The 26529-nt window shown below is 43.0% G+C and overlaps 1 protein-coding gene across 3 annotated transcripts in view; it reads left to right on the plus strand.

The window, feature by feature from the left end:
• The window catches only part of dab2ipa (DAB2 interacting protein a), a 138051-nt gene that overhangs the window by 42855 nt on the left and 68667 nt on the right, over positions 1-26529 (plus strand). For all 3 annotated transcript variants that reach the window (XM_048984780.1, XM_048984781.1, XM_048984779.1), the window contains 2 exons: positions 6217-6323; positions 24600-24718. In XM_048984780.1, coding sequence (XP_048840737.1) covers positions 6217-6323; positions 24600-24718 — 226 coding nt within the window. The remainder of the gene's footprint in view (positions 1-6216; positions 6324-24599; positions 24719-26529) is intronic.

Here is a 26529-nt window from a genome sequence, read left to right on the forward strand (position 1 = left end):
GGTTTCAATGTTATGGTTAATTGGTGTATAGCACGCTGTCAAAAGGGAACTTGCCATGAGAATTCCAGGAATATTGCATTTTGTGCAGGTGATCTGGTACATATTTCTCACCAGCTAATAAAATCTTTTAGGTTTGTTATAGTATCTACACTTTACCAATAACAGGTACCCAATTATTGCTTATAAAACTCATTTTGAAATCAATACTGGTTTTAAATAATTACTCGACCAGTCTAATCACCTGTCAGGTTAGTGATTCTTGATTTAACATATTGAAGGGGAGATTTTTATGCAATGAAATGTGTGTAGCAATTAACCTTAGCTGTAATCGTCTAACAGTGCCAGTTAAGTTTGAGTGTAACCTATCTTGTGATGATATAAGGAAAGCAGTGTGTAAAGGAAAATTACAGAGCTGGAACATTCTACCAGATTCTACCAAGCAGAAGACTTGGGTGATTCCATGAGCTTGATATCACAGTTCAGCATGAGGAAACACTGTTTAGAAACGTGACGTTGATGACTTTAATGATGAGATTCTTCAGATTAAGCACTATTAAATAGTACTGTATGTACTGTAACAGTATGGTACAAATACTATAGTATGTACTGTAACAGATACAGTATGGGAAATCATTGATTTATAGGATATTCATTATAATGTTATGTATATATTTATATAGGTATATATTTATGCATAAAGAGCCAGGCCTATTGACTTCTATTTCCTAGGAATGGACATCATCCACTCCATTTCATGGGGGGGGGGGGGGGGGGGGGTCATGATTTAGATTGTAGTCCCCCTTTGAAAGTCCTCTGGAGAAGACCTGCCAATTCTCTCCAAATCCTCCACATCCTGCCTGCAGGCTCTTTGCAGACCAATGCAAAGAGTATGACGGTTGACAATGGGCACACCGTCTGTGTTAAATTGGTGAAAGAGAGCTTATCAAAAAGATTCTCTTGACGTATTAAACAAGGCTGAACAAGCTAATCTAAGTTGGTAGAGCCCCAGAAAACACACTGCCTCCCTAAGGTTGTTCCAGGTGTGGAATCAGTAGCTTCATTCTCTCTATTAAAGCACCATGACTGGGCTTGTCCTTGCTTGCGTTACACTAAGGTGTGCCCACATAGGCTCAAATAAGAGATCTGGAGGTTTCCTAAGGCTCTCGGTCTTCTTGAGCAATACGTCAAAGCTGATGAAAGACCTCCCCATCAGGGAGGGATGGAGCTCCATGTCACACCTCCACTGTGTGCCGTGAGTCGATCACATTAAGGATGAAAACAAAAATGACGAAAGCAGGACTAAGTCTCCAAACAGTCTAAAGCACACTGTGTCTGTATGTGGAAAGTGGCTCCATTGTCCCAAAGGAGCTTTCTGTTACTTCCTGGACTGTTTGGACTGTGCTTGACTTCAAGTCAGCCTGTCTGGTGCATTTTTGCTTCCGTAACACTGCTGCGGTGGGAGTCAGCTGGGTGTCATGACGGCGATTTCTAACCTTGTGGTCAGGAGCTGCTCTTCACTAGGCTCTTGGGAGTCTTTGTGTTTGGCTCTCAGACCCAGGAATCTGGCTGTTCCTGAGATGCTTAGCTGCAGAGTGACTGTACCTCCTGACCCTGTCTGCATGCCGTACATATTCAGTTGCAGTAACATGATTCGCTGCATGGACAGCAGGCTGTTTGTGTTATGAAGCAGGTTTACCTAATTAATGCGGCAATTGAGTTCAGATGTATCTGCATATAAATGCTCTTGGGTCCAAGCAACTAGAGGAGGCAGGACCAAGACATTTGATTGGTTTGTCCCGCCTCCTCTAGTTGCTTGGACCCACCTCCTCTACAATCTGATTGGTTATCTCTCTGAACTAATCATTTTTCCTTCTGCCCTCAGAACATTTTTGTGTAAGTAAAACTCCCTTGAGCCATATAAAATCAGTATATAATGATGACGTTACTGTGTTCTTGAGGGGCACTATCTGAAAGTCTCGATGTCTGTAGCTGCTGACATGTATGCTTGTGCATGGCTGGTAGTAGCTTCCTCTGAGAGGTATCACTCTATCGCTGCGCTCCATCCCCACTCTTACAGTCAGTGTGATGGCTGAAATGAGTTTGCACTCTCTGAACAGCCGGGCTAAACTGGGCATGACTTGAGGCAAGCAGCTGTCTCTTTCAAAATCAGGTAAAAATGGAGTGACAAGAATAGATGTATCTTCCCCTCATGTGTAATATGACAGGAGACCATCTAAGTGTAAATAGCATAATTCAGCGTATCTACAGCATGAAGGGTACAGAAGGCAGAATGGTAGCTTTGATTGGGGTGACGCACAGCTGTTGTGAAGTCTGTTGGCCCACGTGAAGCCGCATGTCTTTTCATCATGCTTAAAATGAAGTTTTTGGTAATGAGACTGGGATGCAGTGCTCCTCCTCTTGGCCAACCACAGTAAAATCATGTAAACTGTACCAGACTCATTATGAAAAGTGTTCATTTTATTCTTAGGAAACTGCTGGCTATCATTCCTCATGGTTTTCCTTTTACATTTTCCACTTCAGACATACTTACTATAAGAATGGATATGGGAAACATCCATAGCCATATAAGCCATGCTGACTGATTTTCAGTTCATGGATTTGTTTGTGGAGGGATGTAGCCCGTGGGTAATCAGGCCTTCACACTCAGCTTTTACATGGCTGGGTCAGGAAGTAACTGAACAGCAGTGGTTGGCATGGGGCGGGAGGGGGGGGGGGGGGGGTCCAGTATCTCTGAATGGTGTGAAACCCAAGCCTCCCCTCTGCTATATGAGCAGTCAGCAACAGTCACGACACACTCTGTCTCTGATTGGCTGAGCACAGACTGTTTAATAAGTGAGACTAATGGCAGGATGGAAGTGAATAATAAGTATTTATGACTTCCTTGGAGGGGGCTTGCTGCCTTGCTGGGAAGCCACAGTGATTTGAATGTGTCTGTGTGTGTGGGTCATATATAGATTACATTGGGGGGTTATGTTGACATTGTGGGGTCCATTTTTTCAGTCCCCACAAGAGGAAACTCAATTTCATACAAATGTCAAAACACTTGTATTTTGTTTGGTTAATTAAGGTTAGGGGTTAAGGTTGTCATTGTAGTGATTAGGATTTTTTCCCATTGAAATTCATTGAGTCCCGGGAAAGATATGAATAAAAACGTGTGTTAAAATCCTTCAAACCATTTCCAGGTGAACAAAAAAGGGAACTTCAAATAAACACTTCAATTCCACCATGTAGACATGTGGAATAAAAGTGATGCTTTGCCTGATTTCTGGGGGTTTTGGAGGGAAACAAAGAGAACTCCAAAGAAGGCAAGCATGGAGTCCTGTTGTGACATCCTTTTGTACACTCAGTCTACCTTCCCACTTTGGATTCCTGCAGACATTGTTTCATCTCAGCCATGTCAGTTCCTCTCAGATATGCAGGCCAAGAAGCTTTGGTCAAGGTCCCCCACATCACTCTCAGTTACAGATTACAAGCCTCATACTCGCTTGCACCTGATACATGAGAGTGAGCTGCACAGTAAACCAGCCTGCTACTGTAAATCAGATTGGACCAGTGCATGGTACTGTATGTTATACCCTTCAGTGCAACTCCTGTTGATTTCCTATAATCAGTGTTTCCCAACCCGGTACTCAGGGACCCGCAGACGGTACAAGTTTTTGCTGCCATTTTTGCTCCCTCCCAGCTCCCGGCTAAAATGTGGACTATCTGTGGGTCTCCGAGTTCCAGTTTGGGAAACACTGCTCTGTATGGATAAACGTCTTTATGACATATGAATGACACCAAGACAGAAATCCAGCCTCTCCTCCATTGCTGCTGATTGTCTGCTGAGTTGTTTTCCAGGCTGATGCCACAGTTTGTCTGTCTCTCATCAGATTACCAAGGCACCATCCCCCACCCCCCAGCCTGGTTAGCTTGAATATGTAAAACATGGCAACTACCTCCAATTGAAATAATCATTTATCAGTTGTCAGTCAAGAATGCTTTACATACAAGAATTATTAATCTCATACCAGTATGTATAAATAATTAATCCGCGTGATTCCCAAGTGCTCTAGCCTGGCCATACACTACGTTTTGAAGTAGGCCTGATTAATGTCACGAAAAATATTTGTAGATTGTTCTTCTCATGTCCCAAATCCGATCCATTCTCCTTGTTTGTAATGAGAGACAAATCACCCCAGTGACATTAATAAGTAAATCTATGATGCGACTATTAATTAGCTCGCATGTCTGCTACCTTGGTGACCTTTATTTGTACGTCATTATTCCAACTTTCTGTTGAATGCAATGGCTGACTGTGGCTATGGCAATTAGACATATAAAGAGCTGTGGGATTTGTGTGTCTGTCATCTAAGTTACACACCTCTTCGTAATTCCCCCCCTCCAGGGGTTGTTTACGCTTAACCTGTTAATGCAGATGATAACAACACCAGCTCCGCACGCTTGTGGAATGGAATCACACACAGCTGCTCTCCTTCAGTGGGTTTTTAACTCTAAATTATTTTACCTTGAAGCATTCGTGCCAAATTACGAAGACTGGTGAGTGGGTTTTAGGAATGAGCTGGATCATATGGGTGTCAGAGGCTAAAATGGTGGTGGAGTTTTTTGGGGAAAAAAAAATGGAGGCCATATTGTCAAAACGAGAAGAAATAGAGAGCAAGTTCTGGAATGTTTGTGTTTACATTATATGAACCTTCAAAAAAGGTTTAACCAGACTGTGGGATTGAGATAATCAGCTAACTAACAGCATACCTCAAGTCTTAAATCCAGCTTCATCTTCTGTTATACGAGCAGCGTATTTCTGAAATGCAGAGAAGGAATGAAAAGTCAGCTTCAGCCTGCTGTAAAAGGCTCATATGACGTGTACATATTAAATCACCGTCTTTTAGGAAATAGTTCCGTTTTCATTCTTGCTTTGGAAATTATTCAATATTTTGAGGAACGTTACCTAACAGGCAGTAATTTCAGTATTCGCTGTGGTTTTTTTCCCTGTGGTTATCAGCAATTACACAACTGGTATAGACTGCTAAAAAAACAGCATGCCATTATTGCATTGTATATTGTCACATTTACATTGTCACAGACAGGATTTGTGTTACTTTGATGAGGGAGATATTTTTGGAGGCCTAGGCAGGTCTAATTTCTATTGCTTTTAGGCCTTTGTTGCTATTTTCAGTTTTCCAGTGAGGCATTTGATTAGGCTGTAAAAACGAGTTTTTGTTAAATAGATTAGAATAGATATAATGCTGAGGCAGGGAGTCGGATGAAGCTATACACTCAATTTAGACCAGAGGATAAGGAGATGTCAGGGACGGATGTTTGAAGTGTCGGTGTTCGGCGTTCTGTGATTAGGCGCAATGTACAGGCAGCTCCATAGTAACTAGCTTTGTGAAACATCAGTTGCCGATGATGTAATTGTGATGTAATTCGACAGTCATAGTTTGAAGTTTGAAATGATTCTGGTGAACTGCATTACTCTTGTTGTTCTTGGCTTTGCCTCCTGTGTTTCCGCTGGCTTTTGGGACTGAATCACTATTGACCACTGAGTGTTTCATTGGGAAGCCCCCTTCTGGTGTTATTCAAAGAAACAAACAGTATAGAATTTGTAAGTAGGAGTGAAGCCAGAAGCCGACTTTGTTGAACACAGCATCCATTTGTGGGCTGCGTAGCACGGAAGCCGTAAGCAGTGACTGTGGGCTGTGGATTTCAGCTTGACATCCGTGAAACTTCTGTGTGTTTGTTGAAGACGCGCCAACCCGAGAGACTCGTGTGGACGTGCTGCTCAGGGCTGCCCATATGAGGGGAGAAAACAGAAGACTTTCAGGGGCCCAGACATTGGTGGGCAAGGGGGGAAGAGTGGGTGAGCGTGGGTAATTTGGTTTGGAGACGTGGGACCCACTTTACTAGAATATTTCAGGGGTCCATCCATGTCTTTGTGTGGCCCTGGCACTGCCCAAAATTCGTTTCAGACGCTTTGTCACGGTGAAATGCCAGTCTGCGTCTGGGCTATGATCTGTAACACTTCGGCTCGTTAGTGAGTAGCTTATGTGCCCCGGCTCGCGCTGCTTATGACTGATATGCATTTTTCATAGATGTTGTCGGGGAGCTGGCCTTAACCTGCCCAGAGCGCAGTGAGCTCTGCCTCAGAATCTCTGTCCGTGTGTCTAAGCCCAGCCTTCCATGTGTCTCTGACAGAGCCCCCCACGGAGCGAGCGGGCCGGCGTTGCAGCATGCCCGGCGGTGCCGGAGAGGACACCACCCCCAGCATGGAGACCACCACCTCCACTCCCTTCCGGGTCACGGTGAGCGCCACCCGCCAGCTGATATTGTTTGTCTGAGTTCTTTATCTACAGCCATCTCGGATCCCTGCATAGGACTAGCAAAGACGTTTCAGGCGCCGTAGAAGCTCAGGGATGCCAGGGATTTTTGTCAAAACTGGCTGACTGTTACCTTGACTCGTCTAAAAGAATGTAAATGTTCCCGGCAGCTGTCTGAGTAGCAGAGGCGGTAGCAGCAAACATATGTCAGTGTTTAGGCATGGTGACAGTACGTAACAAAATGACTCCAACATGACAACTTATTGCAAGCGAAAATTTCACTGATGAATGTACGGCATATAGAGACACTAACTTCACTTCAGCACGCGTGTGTGTGGCATATGAATGTATTAAACTGTGAGGACCAAATATCCCCAAAATGTGATACTGTACAAACCTGTTATTTTGACGTTATGGGGACCATTTTTTTGCTCCCCACAAGGGGAAACTCTCCATCAAAGCAATCTGTGATAGCAATCAAAATTCTAAAAATGCCAAAAGTCTTGTGTTTTGTTTGTTACTTATTATTATTAAGGTTAGGGCTGGGTAGGGGTTAAGGGTGTGATTGTTGGGATTAGGTTTTTCCAGTGGAAATGAATGGATGGTCCCCACAAAGATATGAATACAAATGTCTGCGTGTGTGTGTGTGTGTGTGTGTGTGTGTACTGTATGTGGCTTTGACATGAAAGTAAGCAAGAATTTGTATCGTTCAGACCTTTATGGAGTCATTACAATGTAACAAAATCACCCTCAGCACACCTTGTACATACTGTAGGTGACAGTTTGCTAATATTTCTATTGTGATTGATAAGTACAAGTGCACATATTATCCATACCTAATGAAAATGGGATGAACAGCATACAATAAAGTACAATGGCCATATAGCCAGTCATCTTACTACAGGATTATAATTACCCAGCTGATTTCTGTCACATGCCTGGATTTTAGACCTTTTCCCTAATGGTCATGATATTAAATTAACTTTGGTCCCAGTTTTGGTGGGATAATGGAATGCATTCCCAAGGCTGATCTGGATTATAGAGCAGCTGTTTTATAAATGGACAGGCTGTATTTCCCTGCAGCTCCCAGAGCATTTAATTGATTTATATGGGTTGCCAAGTGAAACTTCTGTTCGTTAGTTGGAAGTAACACTTATTCAGAGGAATGTTTATTTGCATGAAAATGTGGTTGGAGCCCTTGTATACATGTGAGGTGATCCTGGAAATGCTCAGTGGCTGACGTGCTGGTACTGTGACAGTGCCTACAGTCTCCTAAACACTCCTTTACTTAGTTCTTACTCTGCTTTACTAGTCTAACAAAGGAGCCAGTAGCAGAGCTGGAAATGCATATCTTTGGTTGTGAACTAGTCTGCAAAAAGCTCGTTTTTAGTGAATCCAGCGTATCCTTTTACACTTCAGATATATTTGGTTTGTTCAATAAAGTCCCAGTGTCACTGTTTATGTCCACTGTCACCATCCATGCGTGTTTCATAACTGCTGAAACAGTGCATGGCCCTATATGGAGCCTATTCCAGGGAGTTCAAAGGTGTGGATACCCTGAATGGGTCTGTCTCTGGGCTCACGCCCACATGCGTGTTAAACTTATGCAAACATGCATGCAATCTTCACGCACATAGACCTGAGGGCATGACTTGAACCCACAACCTTGGAGGTGTGAAGTCATCGTGATGTCCACTCAGCTACCATGTCCACTGTCATAGAAGGGCATTATCTCAGTAGACAAGACGATAGCTAATAATTAATTTCCCAGATGATACTAATATTACTTATTTGATGCAAGAATTTCCCACGTTGATGTCTGTGAAAAGAAATTAAAAGCATATCTTTAATCACAATAGAATGTGTTTATCCAGACTGAAATGTTGGGGGAATTTGGAGTTATTTGCTATGTTGAATTGAGAATGACTGTTAATAATAATTCATAGACGCGTGTTGTTTTGCTGTAAGATGAGCACAGTGACAGCAGGCCTGCTGGCGCTGCGTATATGTAATCCTCTCAGATTGATTTGCTTCTGGTCCAGACGTGTGTCTCCCTTAGCGTCTGTGAGACTGTGCCTCCATAATGAATATTGACTTTACTCAGCGGCCTGGGCTGAAACACTTATCAGGGCTCTGTCAGAATTTATAAGTGGGCCGACTGAGCGAATCCGCTGCAGCCTCGCGCTCATGTTAATGAGGCCGACGGTGAAGGCTGAGGTCTGATTATCTTTTCATAACCCGGGGCTGTCACGCAGACATGTACGTACACGGACGGAGTCACAGAAAGCCTTAGCCTTGTGCTGCCTTTCGTCCTATCAGCAGGGGGCAGGGTCCCCCTGCGCTCAGCCTGAATGACAAGTGATGGCGCAATTTCAGAGCGAATCCAGACGGGTAGTTCAAAGGTCCTGCACTATGCTGCGTTTATAGCCCGAATACAAATGCGGTGCCGTCTCACTGAGGCCATGTGACCGGTACATCAGGGAAAGGGGAGCAGCAGGGGGTGTGATTGGCCCCAATGGAGCCAGACCCAGAGCCAGGAGCAGGCAGAAAGGCCTCTTCCACTCCCGAGACACACAGGAGAACATAGTGACTAATGGTAGATGCACAGGAGAACATGGTGACTAATGGTAGATGCACAGAAGAACATGGTGGCTAATGGTAGATGCACAGAAGAACATGGTGGCTAATGGTAGATGCACAGAAGAACATGGTGGCTAATGGTAGATGCACAGAAGAACATGGTGGCTAATGGTAGATGCACAGAAGAACATGGTGGCTAATGGTAGATGCACAGAAGAACATGGTGGCTAATGGTAGATGCACAGAAGAACATGGTGGCTAATGGTAGATGCACAGAAGAACATGGTGGCTAATGGTAGATGCACAGAAGAACATGGTGGCTAATGGTAGATGCACAGAAGAACATGGTGGCTAATGGTAGATGCACAGAAGAACATGGTGGCTAATGGTAGATGCACAGAAGAACATGGTGGCTAAGAGTGTACTCACACTAGGTCATCCATACCATGCTCAAGCACATTTGACCCCCAAAATGTAGTTCCTTTGACTAAAGTGATTGCTCCATACCATGCCCAGGCACGCTAAACCACGGTATGGCTCAGCTAGACTCGGGCACGGTATGCATCTAGTATGATCAGTCATCGTGCCTGAGCACAGAACCCGGACATGATGTCAATGACGCAACTGGCAAAGGCATGCGCCCATTTGGAAAGAACGGATCTGGTAGCCTGTACAGATAGGGCAGTGACGTACATTTAACAAACCTGGGGGCAAAGGGATCACTTTGATCTACAGCAGAGGTGCAGAGTTTGTTGAAAGTTTGGGCTGCCGATAGTTTCCCGTAAACAACTGGATGCAACACAGAAAAATGACGAGATATTTGGTAAAATATGGGACTGTCTTCTTATATGCGCAGCATGATGAAATGAAAATTGCTGCGTTACATGCTCGATAAATCTGTAAGAGGGCCGTGTGTCCTTGCACCCAAAACTACTTTAAATAAGCCCCGAAACATGGACATTGATCCTGAATTCCACTGTGCTGCGCTTTTTTTTCCTCTGTTTTCTTCAACACAAAAATGTTGCACGATGAAGAGGATGGGGCTCGGGCCTGGAACTTTAAGTGCAAGGGAGTGAGGAGGGGGGACAGTCGTGCATGGCAACCAGGCCAAGTGTGAGTACGCCCTAAGAGACACTTTGGAGTGGACTTTGGGAATGGAGTGGTGGAAGTGTCTTTGTGGTAGTAACTCTTGGCTGGCTGAATGCATTCTTAGCCCGCTGCTCCTCGCGTAACGTCAGAGAGAGGGGAACCGAACTCCCCCACCGCACCCATAATGAGCTGAGTATTGTCCCGTGTTTGATGTGGAGGGGCCCTGGCCACAGGGGTTCCGCAGTCTGATGGTGCCAGCTGTCTGCTTCAGCCCCATGGTACTCATTAGGCAGAGGTGATCAACAAGGCCCATCCCTCTCCTCAGTCGCCTTGCTCTTAGGAACGCCTTCATTATGAGTTTACTGTTATGTAGCCTGAGCCTGCGCTGGCTTAGTTGTATATTAATATATCGATGTGAGCTTGGCTTCAGAGAGCTGAGTTCATTGTACGCTGTACTAGGGACAAATTCTTATTTCACTGGAGAGCAGACATGCATTTGATACTGAAGTATCTTTTAGTTGAAACATTATTTAAATTAGTCCTGTAGTCTGCCACCATCTTGCTGAGTTGTGCCTGCAATTATGTAAGTAGTTTCTCTGAAAGACCAGACTACAATAATATTATTAAGGTTTAAAGTCCGTCTGTTTTGTGGATTTCTAATCTACTCTGAATTACATGGGTCTTCCGATGGCTCGAAAACCCACGCTCTACTCCATAGCTCTGAGCTTGTTGGTGGTAGGAAGAGAGAAACAAGGTTCCTGCAAAGCTTCCTGATGGAGATGCAGTTTTATTATTAACTTGCTTCATAGATTCTCTTGTCCTCTTGTCAGCAAGGTACATCACAATTTCCAGCTATAGATACGAACAGTTCTGTGAGTTGAATGCAGAACTCGCTGCTCTTTGGTCCTCGGTCTGGTTGCTCACTTTGTCCGCCGGTATTCTGTCTATAAATGCAACCCTGAAGGTGCTTTGGATCTCTGCCTCCCATTGTATAAATGTCATGTTTTGTGTTTTTCCCGAAAAGCAGCATCTATTATTATTGCAGTAAGCAGGTAGTAGACAACATACAGTTCAGTCAGGTCAGTGCAGGTCAGTATACCTTTCCAGTGGAGCAACTTTGGCTTCCTCCCTCTAACAGGTGTTATGCCTGTGGGGGAGCATTTTAATACAGGACAACACAATGCTACTGCTGCAGAAGGGTCCTGCGTGTGACTGTCCTGCCAAGCAATCAGACTGGCAGGGGAGAATTCAGACTTGGCTGTCCTCTCCTTGCCACTCTCAGCAGACACTCAACAAGTCAACTAATTGGCACTCTTTACTGCTGCTTGGATATCCCTAATCTATTTATACATAGGTGATGGTTCGTATAGAACTGGCATTTAGTAATGCAGCTCACAGCTTAAAATTAGATTTTAATTGCCAGGACTTTTATAATTTCACTGTTCATTCATTGTTCACTTTTCTCAGTGACATTTGCACTCTAGTGACATATACAGGCATAATGTGCAGACGTCTGAGCTACTTTTTGTGGGTGCTGAGTCAATTAAAATAATGAGGACGATTTCTTTACACAGACAATCCGCCCGCACCAGTGTCTGTGAATTATTCAGTGATGATGCCTGTTCAATTTGCTTCGCAAAGCAGACCTGCCATTTAATGATAAGGTAAGATTATGAGTGTATAAACTTGGGATTTTATTTGTTTAATAGCCTCTAAAGGAACAAATAGGCAGAATGTTGATTGCTGCAGGCCCTGAGAGGAGATTTACGCTAACAGCAGGGCTGAGAGGGCAGTAAAGGCAGGCCTCGCAGGAGTGCTTCAGCTCTGTTGCACCTGCTACTTCAGTGCAGAGGAGTGTATGGGACAGGGATTGGGGGGCATTCTGGAGAGAGCAAAATGCAACACCAACCCCCTAACAACCCTTTCCAGGCTGGGTAATTTAATTACATTTCTACCTAACTACTGAGTTCAGGATGTACCATTCTGTCAGGTTACAAATGGAAAGCAAATACAGATGCCTGCTATGAATTTTTAATGAGCCAGACCCATCAGCATAATTAGGATGGCGTGGTCCATATTTGTTCTACTTGAAAAGAGATTTGAGGCCACACATCTGATTTTCCGGCTTTGACTTTTCAGCTTTGGCTGCTACTCGGATGAGAGAGAGACGCGTCTAAATCTCTCACTTGGCATTATGGTCTGTGTTGTGAGAAATAGAAAGTAGAGTAGTGCTCTCGAACTCCTGGAAGATTAACTGAGCTGGCTTTGTTCGAACTTCTGTTTTATTTGTCCTAAGTAGATATTTTTATAATTTTGGCATTGCGCCTAAATACTTACTCCAGCAAAAGAAAATGTTTGAATGTATGTATAACACTATTTAAAACCAAGGCTTGACTTTTGCCTACTGTCTGAATTCAAGAATATCTGTCTCTGCGTGAATATTAATCAAATTACTGATGTTAAATTAACTGAGGCTTGTTTTAAGCTCTTGAGAGTCAGGATTAAAATAGGTTAAGAGACTTTTCCTTCCTAAGGGAATCGTTACGTCTGTCTCTGTTTCAAAGAATCCATCAGACTGCTTGGGGTCTCAGACTGCTGGGCGTCCCTAACCAGACGCCTGCCCCAGCACTCTGAAATAACCTTGGGGTTTGTTTGTCCTTTATGGTTTAAGAAGTAATTAAACTCTAATGCACATGAGATAAATGTCACATTGAATTACCCATGTTCCTTTGGAGTTCTACATAATTTTACGCCAGGATCTTTGGCTTGACAAATAGCAGCTAAATTATGAAACCAAACCATCCTTAGTGTTTGGGAGAGCACCGAATCCCATTTGTCATGCGCTGTTTCAGGTCAATAGGTCATTACCTGCTACAAGGTCTTAGGTAAAACAAATTCATTTCTAATTTCCCTGCACTGGTGTAATTATAGGGATACAGTTTATTTGTTCTGTCGGCAGCCTGTGTGTTTCTTGTTTGTGCCCTGCAGAGAATCCTTTCCATCTCCCACATGCTCTTCCATTCTTACTGCTTGCATATTTGAATGTCTGACACCTTCCGTTTTACGATTGATGAATCCAGCTGTAGAACCATAAAAATAATAACTGTCTGCTGTGTTACTATTAGAGAAAGTCATAGTACATTCACAGCACATTACCATTGCCCTTCTCCGGCACAGCAGCGCTACGCCATTGCGGTTCCTTCAGGGAACCGACAGCTTGCCACACTAATTAATTTAAATTAAACTGTCAATTTATCTGCTTCATTGTTTGAGGCACAGCCAGTAATTATATATTGCAATCAGCCAGAAATAAAATAATAGAGTTAATTAAAACTTGAGAACGCACAAAGACAATTTCTGACAATGATTTTGGACAGCCGTATGGACCGTGGGACTTCATTGTTAAGCTCGTTCCGATATCTAAAATCAGATTTCCTTTCACATTCGTACTGACCCGTTTGTTGGCGTTTGACTTCGTAGCCTTTAGCGGTTCAATGAAGCAGACAACCGCCTACCAGGAGAAGGGCGTGTGCCCTGAACACTCAGCTCAATAGCTTAATGCTTTAGCTTACGTTAGCAGCGACACGTTGGTCAGGTCACTATGGGCTCGGCTATTTTGGTATGTGATGGTCGTCTCTATGTGGCTGATTTGTAGCATGCTAAACATGGTCAATGAAGAAGCAAAAGGACCCTTTGCAGAATGTACAATGCACACTTTGACTTATACCACATAAAGGACAAGCCACTCATGCTGTACAATATAACCATATGCACACCATCGCACTGAGCTATGAGGGCTTCTCTGATAAAGCTGTAGTCACAAATGACATAACTTCTCCTTCCTGTTAGAAACGAATGACCTGGAACGCCCCTGCTGTCAGGGAACTCACAAAAAACCCTGGACCGCCCTGACTGTCTACCTCCAGCCACAACCGCTGTTCATCCTACAAAGGCAGACGCTCTGCATCACCTCATCTGTGATTCTCAGAGCTAGGGCAGGGGGTGCATGACGCTTTATCTGTCACCCAAAAAAATCAATTATTTAAATGTGGGTAGTCACAGCAAAAAGTGCAAAAGAGGATATATCAGATGTAAATGAGTAATTGTCTCTCTCTCTCTGTCTCACCCAAGACCTTTCTCATGTATTGAGGCTGTTTGTACTGATGGGTTTAACACGGTTCTCTGTACCAGTCTTCACTAAAAACAAGGGGACCATCCAGTGATCGCGTGCCACAGAGGATTCTGTTTATCGCCGGATCCCCATCGCATTTGGCTCCACTCAGGAGGAGAGCTGTCACCTGTCTGTGGTAATGGCTTGGCAGCACTCCTCAGCCGGCAGCTGCTCACCAGCCGCCCTCTCAGTCCCTTGACACAGTCCCCTACCTGGCAGCAGGTGGAGCACATGCAGAAAAGGAAGCCTCGGTCTTTCCCAGCCGATCCCGTCTCTGTTTCGGAGACTGTTGCGTTCGATTAATGAGCCCCTTTAAATGTGGGGCTCAGCTTACAGCATTGCAGTATTCGGTCTTACAATAGCTTGCCACGTTTTTATGTGGATATGCATATTTTATAAGGTTTTTGTTTTTTTTTACTCCAGCTTGAAAAGGGGGTTTGGCAGTGATAAATTATACAGTATGCATTTCATTAATTACTGTTTTGGTGGCATTCATGATGGAGGCAGTGTTTGGGGAAACCTAAAGAGATGTGACAGGCAACAGGAAAGGAACCAACTACTGCAGTTCTGCATGTAAACAGCCTTTAAATGCTATAAGAAAGAGCTTATTGCGATTTAATCTTTATCATGCTTCATCTTTTTTTGACTTGCTTATGGAGTCGTGCTTTTAAACTCTGTCACAGCTTTCATGACGTCATCGGTCTTGACCTGCTGATCTGTTGAGCATATTCCCTGTTATGGCAAAAAGCTCAGGGCGTCTGTTCAAATCTCCGGGAAGAAATGCACTCCAAAGTGCCTGAACACACAGGTCGTTGACTGAATGACACTGTGCTCCTGTGGGAGCGCCTTTGTCCACGACAGCTGACTACGGTGGTCTGGGGGCACTGACGTGGCCATGGGCCCAGTTACCCATCAACAGACAGCACAGCTGCTGGGATGGCAACATCTGCCATGGATCTGCTGTCATTGTGACGGGGTAGGGGTATGTGGTCAGCAGGCCCAGGCCAACAGATCTACAGTACTACGCCCCTCATTACACAGCTGTCCTGTTTCACCTTGGTGTATCTGCTTCTCGTAGGCATGGGGCGGATGTTCAGATACAAAATTAGACAATATGTTAAGACAGGAACCCCTGAACCAAACAAGACATTACTGCTGAGATCAACACAGGGTCAGAACTGGCTGCCAAGTGCAGCCCATATTTTGAAGCTGTTGTTTAGACTGCCTCCGATTCACAGTTTCTGTCGCTAGGTGTCTGTACCCCTTGCATCCACTTGGTGGAGCCGTTTCTCAGAAAAACCAAATGGCGAGTGAGGGGTAAATTAGCATGGTAAATCTGTTCTTTTGGTCACTCAGTGACCAATACACTCTTCCTAAGCTCATTGTTTACAATCACCTGTGTGTCAATGAATGAATCAATGTGAGGGCCTGACACTGCATGGTTTGCATGCCTGTGATAGGGTGACTCTTCACAGGTTTATGTTTGTAATAGTTTAACTGGATGATTCCGTGTTTGCTTGCAGTTTAAAGCAAACTTCCTGTGCTGCAGTATAAGACTAGAATCTTTAGCACATGTTATATCGGCCTGTTACCTGGAGACGCGGTGAAGGCCCTGGATGATTACAGTCCTGTTAATAATTTTTCTACATGTATCTTGTGTCAGATCTACAACTCAGTATGGATTACTGTCACCAGAAGAATATGTGCAATGTTTGCTATATAGTCTGTTTAGAGGAAATGCAGTCTGGTGGTGGCAGAACCATGAATAACTGTCTGGATGTCTGCATAAATGCCCATTTTTGTTGGTAATGACAGCCATGAAAAAAGGCACACATGACAATACAATGAATATGCTTAGTGCATTTCTTACATTTCGAGGCCTGTATTCTGGTGCATTGTTGTGCACTTTGTTTGAGCGGCTGTCAAAACAGCAGGATTCCTAACATCCGGCCTGATATCAGGGGACAGGAGAGGGATGTCAAGAGATGCGCATCATCTCACGAAGAAATCGCTACACATTAAGGAATCTCCTTCTTCCTCAAGTGGTGTAATCAGTCATGACGTCACCACAGAGAACATCAAAGAAGTGCCCTGAATTCAATACCAATAAAGGGAATCAGGCTATGAATACAAACATATTAACCTTTCCCTGCTTTTAGGAACCACATATCATGTGAGGTGCTTCTTGCTGTCTAAGTCCCCGCAACCTTTGGCAATCCAATACCAGCACTAACTTTTTCATACAATGAAGCAGAAAAAGCCACACACACACACACACACACACACACACACACACACACACACAGACCTATGCTCATATCTTTGTGGGGACTCTCCATGCATTTTTATGGACAAAACCTTAATCCTAACAATGACCCCCTTAACCCTTACTCAGCCCTAACCTTAACCATTAGCAACCAAACAAAATACAAGACTTTCGACATTTTTAGTCTTTTGATTGCAGTCACAGATTTTTATAAAACTAAGTTTTCTCTAGTGGGGGGGTACACTGTGGATCTGGGAATGGCCACTGCTCTGGCCTGTCGATCCATAGCCCCTAGTGGTGGGGGGGTCTACAAACGTTTCAGGCATCCTGTACCATACTGTTTTCCTTTCCTGTTAAATCTGATTTATTAATATTCATTTCCAATAGCAAGAACTCATGTTATAGATATTCTTCAGATAACCATGCAGTACTACTATCAAACTGAGTGACTTCCAGAAGGTGGCTTCTCACACCAACAGACATTCTAGATTGAATGCAGTCGTTGGCTTCCATTAGCTTATGTATACGCATCTAGGTGCATAAAATGTGATAGATGACTCACAAAATTCCTTTTCAGTTGCTCAGAGGTCAAGGTTTTGTGCTCAATACATCAAGTAATGCCCCTTTGTGAGGTGGTCTTGAATACAAGTAGTTTCCAAATGCAAGTCTCACTTAAATTATAGCTTTGTTCACAATTTACAGTTTTTGCTCAGAATCAGTCACTGAGGTTGTGGTATTTCTGAAGCCATAGTGTTGTGATGTGGTGGGCAACTATCCTGTTAAGTGTCTGTCCTCATCAATGAGCTTCAGCTTGCGAACAATGTTTGTCTTTGCCAGTGCAGCTTGTTTGTGTTTAGCATATGCTGTCGTCATTTTTGAGACTGTTTCCCTTTAAATTATTAACACTTATTTATTTATAAGATGTTTCTATCCAAAGCAAAGTATGATTGACAGAGCAGGGTATGACAGTCTCTTGGGCAATTGGGGTTAATTGCCTTTCTCAAGGGCCCAATGCTGAAACCATTCTGCCAACAGCGGGATCTGAACCAGCAACCTTTGTAGCTCTACTTGTAATTATAGTTCAATAGTTCACTCCAGGAATGTGTGTGTGTGTCTGTCTGTGTACACACACATATATATGCACTGTAACCAATATTTAGGGAACAAAGTGAGGGAACATGCAGCTTTTGGGTGAGGACTATTTCAAACACTCAGAAACGTGGAGCGGTAATGGGTCAGAAGTGGACTGCTTTCACTAATGAAGCTCTCTCTTGGTACCGTAACTTGAGGGCTACTCATAACCCGATTACTTTAGCCCCAAGTGTCATTTTAATGTCTCCAGCTCCAGTTAAAATAGAACTGCAAAAAGAAAACATATTAATTATACTCTACATAAGTTAGAATAGCATACATTTGTGAGAAGAATAAAATGTAATTAGATTCCTAGAGGTCAACATACCTATTTTAATGTTGTTTCCCTCTGGATGCTAGTTGCATCAGAATAACCAATTAAAGCAGAGCTTGACTGAATTGTAATTACATCACTGTGATAATTTTATAGGTTTGCTTCCAGCATTAGGAATCGGGCACAACGTTAGGGTCTCTTCCCCTTCAGGGAGGGGAGGTGGGACGGCTTTTCTCAGGCTTCTTTCTCATCTCCCCAGCTGACCTCTGCCTTTCTGGGAGTCTAATTCACTATCCCCTGCTATGCGGTTTTCCCCTACCAGACACTCGCCCCCCCCACACACTATCTCTGATCTGTCTGTACTCCCACTCATCCTACCACCGCTTCCAGTAGCCTGTTACTGCTCGTTTTTCTCTTCATGAAATGCTCTTACTTTGCTTGTGGACACCTACAAATGGACAGTGTTTAACTGCCGTAATCAACCTTTCGTGGCTTTAACAGTACAGACTCTTCCTGCTCCACCTCCAATATCCCAGTTCTAATACTTACGCCGTTAGTGTTCTATTGTGATTTTTTTTACTGTTATTTTATATTGAAACACTTTTAAATGACATCTACTTTTAAACTGCAGATATTCACACTGCTATCAGCTCCATGCTGCATAGATATATGAGAAAAATGCAATAATGTAATGACAATCTAATTAATAGTGAGGTATTAAGTTTGATGAGTCTAGATTATTCTGTCGTCACTGAAGTAATTATTTGCAAATCAAAGATAACAATGAGACTGTAAACCAGCAATACTTGCATCCATCAAAACTCAGGACTGACCTTTTTGCATATCCTAGCACATGTGCATTACAATGGTAGTACTGGGCATGTTTCCTGTTGGCATTTTAATGGATGACAGTCTTTCGTAGATAAACTTCTTCATCTGCACAGACTAAGGAATATTTGCTCATGCAACAAACTAGCAATAAAACTTTGATTGTGAGAGTAGGGCAACTTCTGAACAGTAACTTCTGTAAAGGACTAATCTTGTCAGAACTGAACCCACTTATGACATACTGACTTGCAGGGTCCAGGGAGAGCACTTGGCAGGGATTAAGCTGAATTCATAGCTGAGACTCTCAGAGCCGTAGCTGAGATATGAGCTGGTGTGATCTGCACTTTGCTCTTGCTGCCACCTCCAAGACTTATTGGTCCCCAAATAAGATCCAAGAACTTCCATATATCCCAGTCCAATGGGATGTATCCAATTTAATGGTCTTTTGTAACAGATTTTGCAGCCCACCTTAGTCTCTTTCAAAAATTGTTGTTTTACTTTTTCATCTTTTTAGCCCCTTTGCAGGCATCATATGTAATTAAAACTATAGAAATACTGAAGTTGTAAATATATATTTTTTTGCACCCCACGATTTATTTCTGCTAAGCGGGTTAAACCCGATGCATGTTTCAGGCCTTCGTGACACCTGCATTTACTCGAACGTCACAGCTTATCTACAGCACATTAAACTGTAGCTTAATTAAACCCCTCTGACCTCCAGCTTCCAAGCGGAATTCTGAATTCTTGTTTCCCACCCGTGGCAATAAAAAGCATTTCCAACTCCAGCAGAGATGGACCATCGACTTTCATCCTTTGAACATCGTCAAAGATGAAAACAATGCAGACGATACATCTCCCACAAGCTTAAACCCGTCTGTCAAAAAAAACAAGAAAAAAAAAGTTTTCTGGAGGGAAGCACAAGACTCGCCTTTTCTCTTTGAATCACAACTGAATTTTCTGGTGGAAATACACTGGACATTCTAGGTCACTTTAATAACTGGCGACTGGAGGCAGAGACCCTGCTGAAAAGCTTCAGAACCAGCCCTAGACCCCAAAGGAGGGCTAGGCTACCATTCATGGAATCTCTGAAATCAAAACAGAAAGGTGTACATGTGTCTGCGATTTCTCAACACACCTGGGCATAACTAAATGTTTTATTTATAGAAAAAGAAACTTGTTACAAAGAGATACCTTTAAGGCATGCAGCCAATAAATAACAAAGGAGCGCACTTGGTAAATAAAAACGTGGATTACTGCGTTTATTGAATCGCTGGACAAATAACTTTTGTTACTGTTTTGCACAGATGACGGACGACCTGTGGTCTCAGTCACAGTTTTTCATTCTCTTGACAAATGGTTGCAATAGCAACTCCTTCGGCTCTGGGCCATGTGGAAAACCGCAAGGTTCTCATAGACTTAAATGCGCCCGTTTCACAGAAGGTCGTGAGATGAAATACACCCCATTTCTCCAAAGTCCTGACAGTTTCAAGAATTAACAATTGCTGGAACAATTGCAAGCTAAGCTCAAAATAAATAAATCGCAGGGCCATGATGACATCTTACCTATAGTTTTAAAAGAGATGAGGGATATTATTAGCCAACCTTTAACTTTACTATTCCAGAAATCGTTATCTGCTGGTGTGGTACCTTCTGTTTGCAAGTGTCCTAATATAACGGCCATATTCAAAAAAGGGGTTAGAAGTAATTCAGCAAACTATAAGACAATCATCTTAATTTACATAACTGGAAAAGTAACGGAAGCTATAATCCAAGTGAAAATGGTAGATTACCTGCATTCAAATAACATTCTGAGGGATAGCCAACATGGATTTAGGAGAGGCAGATCCTGTTTAACTAATTTACTTGAGTTCTTTGAGGAAGCTACAAGACAAAATGATCACAAAAATGCCTACGATGTGATCTACTTAGATTTCCAGAAGGCCTTTGATGTTGTCCCCCACAAACGGCTCTTGCATAAGGTCAAAGATGCAGGAATTTTAGGAACTGTAGTAGCTTGGATGGAAAACTGGTTAACAGACAGGAAGCAGCGAGTAGTTATTAGAGGCACAATGTCACAGTGGGCCTGCGTTCATAGTTCATAGGCAGGGTTCAATTTTAGGACCACTGTTGTTCATAATTTACATTAATGATATTGACACCAATTCATACAGTAAACTGGTTAAATTTGCAGATGACACCAAGGTGGGTGGTGTAGCAGATACTGATCTAGCAGCACAGAGGCTACAATGGGATCTTGATTTAATTAGTGACACTTAGATACTTGGCAGATGAAATTTAACATAGATATATGTAAGGTAATCCGTGCGGGGAGCAGAAATATAAAGTACAGATATTTTATGGGTTTCACTGAAATAAAGGTAGCTGATTATGAGAAAGACCTCGGATTGTATGTTGATGTTTCTCCCCAGTGTGGGGAAGCAATAAAAAAGGCCAATAGGATGTTGGGTTATATCTCTAGGTGTGTGGAGTTTAAGTCAAGGGAGGTGATGTTACGATTATACAATTCCTTGGTAAGACCCCACCTAGAATATTGTGTGCAGGTCACCATATCTTAACAAGGGCATTGCTACCTTGGAAAGGGTGCAATGTAGGGCTACAAGAATGATTCCTGGTCTTAGAGCAATGTCTTATGAGGAGAGGTTAGCTGAGCTGAATCTGTTTAAGGAGACTAAGGGGGGACATGATCCAGGTATGATCCTTCTAACAGGCCTGGATGCTGTTCAGCCAAATGGCTATTTCAGTGTTAGTTTAAATACTAGAACTCATGGCCATAAGTGGAAATTAGCAGGAGAACATTTTAAAACAAATTTGAGGAAGCACTTCTTTACAGAGCGTGTAGTTAGAGCATGGAATAGTCTTCCTGATAGTGTAGTGCAAGCTAAAACCCTGGGTTCCTTTAAATCAGAGCTACATAAGATTTTAAAAACTCTGAAAAAAATATTTAATAGCGATTTAGTCACAGGGATGTTTGGCTTCTCACTTTCTTTTCAGTAGCATGAAGGTGGGCTTATGGCGAACAGGAATGAAAAGGGAAAAAATGTGCTTGTTTAGCCTTCATTAAGCATGTAAAACATGTTTTTAAGTACATCAGCGGGACATTAATATTTATCTTTCTCATAATAAAAGACTGTAGTGATTGTTTACTAGAGCAATATTGTATGGTAGTCTAATGTAATGTGTTTTATCAAATGGACGGGGTGAAGTTATGGTCTGCCTTTCTGTAGGCAGCTGCCCGTAAGATGGAGATGAAAATCTGTCTTTGATTGGAGCAATAGTGACTTTTGCTTAAGCCGTGAGGTACCCTGTTTATATTCTGGAAATCTCACCACACAGGCTCCCCGTCTCAGTTACTGACGCAGACGGAGCCCGGCCAACACGACATTTGTCATGATGAAATATATGGTTACTTTAGCCAATAACCCAGAATGTCACAAAATAATGGGAACAGTCATATTTGATAAGGCATTTGTTCAAAGAACAAGAAAAATCTCTTATTAAGGGAATTATGCCAATGGGAACAGTACAAACTTCTGTTTATTTAGCATAAATTAAAGCTCATGGTGTGTGTGTGTGTGTGTGTGAGTGGGTATACCTATCCTTATGGGGAGACAATGTTCCCATAACGTGATAAATATCCGTTTATTTTCCATATGGGAAAAAAAATGCAAAAACTTTTGTATTTTGCTGGGTTACTTATGGTTATGGTTAGAGCTGGGTGGCGGTTAAGGTTGTCATAGCATTATCATAGCGTTAGCATTTTTCCAATAGAAGTGAATGAGCGGGCCCCATAAAGATAGGTATACCCTACATGTGCGGGTGTCTGTGTGTGTGTGTGTGTGTGTGTGTGTGTGTGTGTGTGTGTGTGTGTGTGTGAGTCTGTGATGGAGTTTGCTTTACATTCCATTTCTTCTGGGGATACATTCACCCAAGTCTAGATAAAGATAAATATAAATAGGGGCTGGATTTGACTTCATCTTTTCCTAAATGAAACATGTAGCTGCAGCACGTCCTGCGGCTTGCAGCTTGTTGTGGAATCGATACACTGAAGCCAGAACAGAGGTTTTCCACGCTGGTTCAGTTTTCACATTTATGCTGAAATCACTCTGCCTGCCGCTTCACTTACTGTCGTTATTGTTCTTTAACCACTTACAGTAGTTGCATAAGGGCTTCGATTCAGTTTTTTGACCCTCCGCTGCTTCTTGATCTACTTGACAGATTTCTGATGAACACTTACATGACTGCATGATTACATATGATATAATGGGGAAATATGAATTAAAAAATAATTTGCCAAACAAATCAAAATTATTATGCAATTAGTTACGGTTGTAAACTGTGGAAGGTTACAGGAGACACAGACATGCCTATAGACTTACAGACTAATCTCTGCAGGAACTAATACAAAGAAAGAGTAGATGTTTGATATAAGCATGTGTAATCTATAAATATTCACTGTCCTTGACCTTTGCTATATGCTTGTCATTCTTCCTGTCATTTTCCTATGTGTTAATAAATGAATGTAAGTTGCATTTATATAGCGCTTTACAAGCAATAGGGAGCCACTTCAACCAGCACCACTGTGTACCCCCCCCCCCCCCCCCCCCCCCACCTGAATGATGCGACGGCAGCCTTTCTGCACCAGTAAGCTCACCACACAGTAGCTTCCGTAGTAAAGGGGCAGGAGAGAATTCACCAATTAGATACAGGCGGGTGATTAGGAGGTCAGATCTGATAGGGCCACAGGATCCAAAGGATAGCACCATTTTTACAGCAGTGTCCCCATCACTGCACCGGGACATTGGGATCCACACAGGCCACAGGATGGGCTAACCTGTTATTCACAGTGTCCCCGTCACTGCACCGGGACATTGGGATCCACACAGGCCACAGGATGGGCTAACCTGTTATTCACAGTGTCCCCGTCACTGCACCGGGACATTGGGATCCACACAGGCCACAGGATGGGCTAACCTGTTATTCACAGTGTCCCCGTCACTGCACCGGGACATTGGGATCCACACAGGCCACAGGATGGGCTAACCTGTTATTCACAGTGTCCCCGTCACTGCACCGGGACATTGGGATCCACACAGGCCACAGGATGGGCTAACCTGTTATTCACAGTGTCCCCGTCACTGCACCGGGACATTGGGATCCACACAGGCCACAGGATGGGCTAACCTGTTATTCACAGTGTCCCCGTCACTGCACTGGGGCATTGGGATCCACACAGGCCACAGGATGGGCTAACCTGTTGGCCACAGCAACACCTCATCCAGCAGTAACCCAGGTTTCCTAGTTGGTCTCCCATCCAGGTAATGGCTACCTGCTTAGCTTCAGGTGGCTCACCTAGTCTATACTGTAGGTGTTAATGCTCTCTGAAGCTATTAGATAAGCTGTAGCCTGTAATCTGGCTTTACACCTTTACCGGTTGCTTCCAGAAGTGAAGCCCTGAAATTAGGCTAAAGCAGCAAGCTGACCCCGGCTTGTTTTCTTCCCGTGGCTTGCAGACACTTCCAGGCCTGCTGGGAGTAACCTGGGCCTATTTTTCATAAGAAAGAGGGATTTTCAGCCAACGAATGTGCCACAGTGCTAAACAATCCTCCACCTCTTTGCTAATGCTGCAGAGTCATAGCGTCTCTCATCAGTCTCTAACCGCAAATGTGTGGATGCCAAGCAGCGGTTTCCATGGTGAACTGGTCGCAGGGGTGGCTAACCCTGATATCATCCGTTTATCTGTTGCGCATGTTGCATCCTAGGGTCCTTGAATTAACACTGATGTGAGGGAGCGAAATCGTACATGTAAATTCCACCCTTAATGGAACCTGTATGGATTTCCCATTCTCCTGTAATAAGCAGTGATGTTTAAGCCTCTTTCTCTGTTCTTCCCAACCTCCACAGGGGTTCCTGAGCCGCAGACTGAAGGGCTCCATCAAACGCACTAAAAGTCAGCCCAAACTGGACCGCAACAGCAGCTTCCGGAACATACTTCCAGCTTTCCGGGCCATGGAGAATGAGAGGTAGGACACAGAGCTTTCCCCTGCCGGTTGGCTCCTACGGGGGTAGTGTATGTCGGCATACTTTCACGCCTCTCCTGGGCTTCCTGTTTGCACTGTCATTTACTGACCTGGGTGCAGTGTGAAGGTCGCTGTAAGGAAGACTGTGGCCAGTTAACGTGCACAGACCTTCACTTGACATTTATCTCATAGCGTTTTACAAAACGCCTTGTCATATATATGAGAGATGGATTTATTATTATTTTATCCCAATTCTATCTTTCAGCAGAATACAAAAATAGAAAGAAAAGCAAAAAATTTTGTAATCAGAAGGCCGTATGCTCAAAAACTGTCTATTGAATGCAAATATCAGCAGAGGAAATGTACAGTTCTGTTGAAAGACTAACATTTTTAAAGGCTTTTCTACTCTTAAACAATGTATACACCCCTAGTCTGAAAACGTCTATTACAAGTGGCCTTTGCAGAATTTTCCAGCATTTGAATGGTCAAATTTTTAATATGTTTGGACAGAAATTGTTCATATCATCAGTTTATTTCGTCCTCATTGATGACACACTGAGGAGGTGTCCAGTTCAGCTGGAATGTGGCAGTAAATCCTAGATTTAACTGGAAAACAGAGCTCTGGCACCATTACGTTTTGCATGAGTCCTGTTTCAAGGTGTAATGTCACAGTGGGTGTTCTTCAACAAAGACCACAGCCATGAACGAGAACTCGATTGTTTTTGCACAGAAGCAAAAACATCCTTTGGAACTACTTTCATTAAACTGGCTGCACCCCCGCATCCAATAGATGTGGGATCCAAATAACAGCGGTAATATAGGTCTGCGAGAACACATCTCATTGAGAGTGACTCCTGAACATGCCACTTCAATGCACATTCATTTGCTCTGCACCCCACTTTTAGATTCACTACTTGGCTGTCTGGGCAAACAATAGGAATATTTTGACAGTTGTGAAACAATATAAAAAAGCTTAACAATGAACTGAGTTATATCAGAGCATTTTATGGAAAGATTGGTAATTTAACTTGCATTTGACACCAGGGCCTTGTTGACATGAAATCAATACAGAATCACAATATTTAATTTAAAGAAAAGTCTGCTGTGGACATAGTGAGAGTTATGACACATTAATTTACCATACCATAAAGAGAGTGATCCATACATTGAATATGACTCAGAATTCCTTTAATATGCAATTTAACAGACTTTTTAAATGTTCCTTTTCATTTTCTATTCATTACAGTTATTTACCTGCTGGCTAATCATTGTCGAAGTCATGAATGATCCGGCTGTTTTAGTGGTGTGATACGTGTGTGTTGTATGGTTGCTGGAAATTATGGGGTGATTTTAGCAGAGGTTTTGAAACGGCTAAGCTAACACATGTTGACAGGCATAATAGCATAGTTTTGCACCAATATAAAGATCATTTAAGCTTAATTTTCTTTGACTGGCTAAGACTTTTGCCCAGTGCTGTGTGTGTGCTGATGACAATGTGCCAGTGGATGGGTTAGAGGTATTTTGCAGCCTTTTTCTGAGTTATTACCCTCATTTACAGTATCCCATGTCATTACTTGACGTGCCATTATCATAAATGTCATCATTCTGAAATGACATCTGCCTGGTAGCTATACCCAGCGGTGACAAAATGCCTCCTTTCCTGGCTTGTTTCACACACACTTGAGACGCTGGCAATCAAACAGCATCACGCTGCAAGAAAAGTGCATTGAAAATTCATATGGAGGTGGATTCTCCTTAAAATGCCATATGCTATATGTTATGCATTGTCTTAGGTATCTCCGATGTTTGAATTT

Source organism: Brienomyrus brachyistius, chromosome 2 (genome assembly GCF_023856365.1).
Source record: "Brienomyrus brachyistius isolate T26 chromosome 2, BBRACH_0.4, whole genome shotgun sequence".
In the NCBI taxonomy this organism is placed as follows: domain Eukaryota; kingdom Metazoa; phylum Chordata; class Actinopteri; order Osteoglossiformes; family Mormyridae; genus Brienomyrus; species Brienomyrus brachyistius.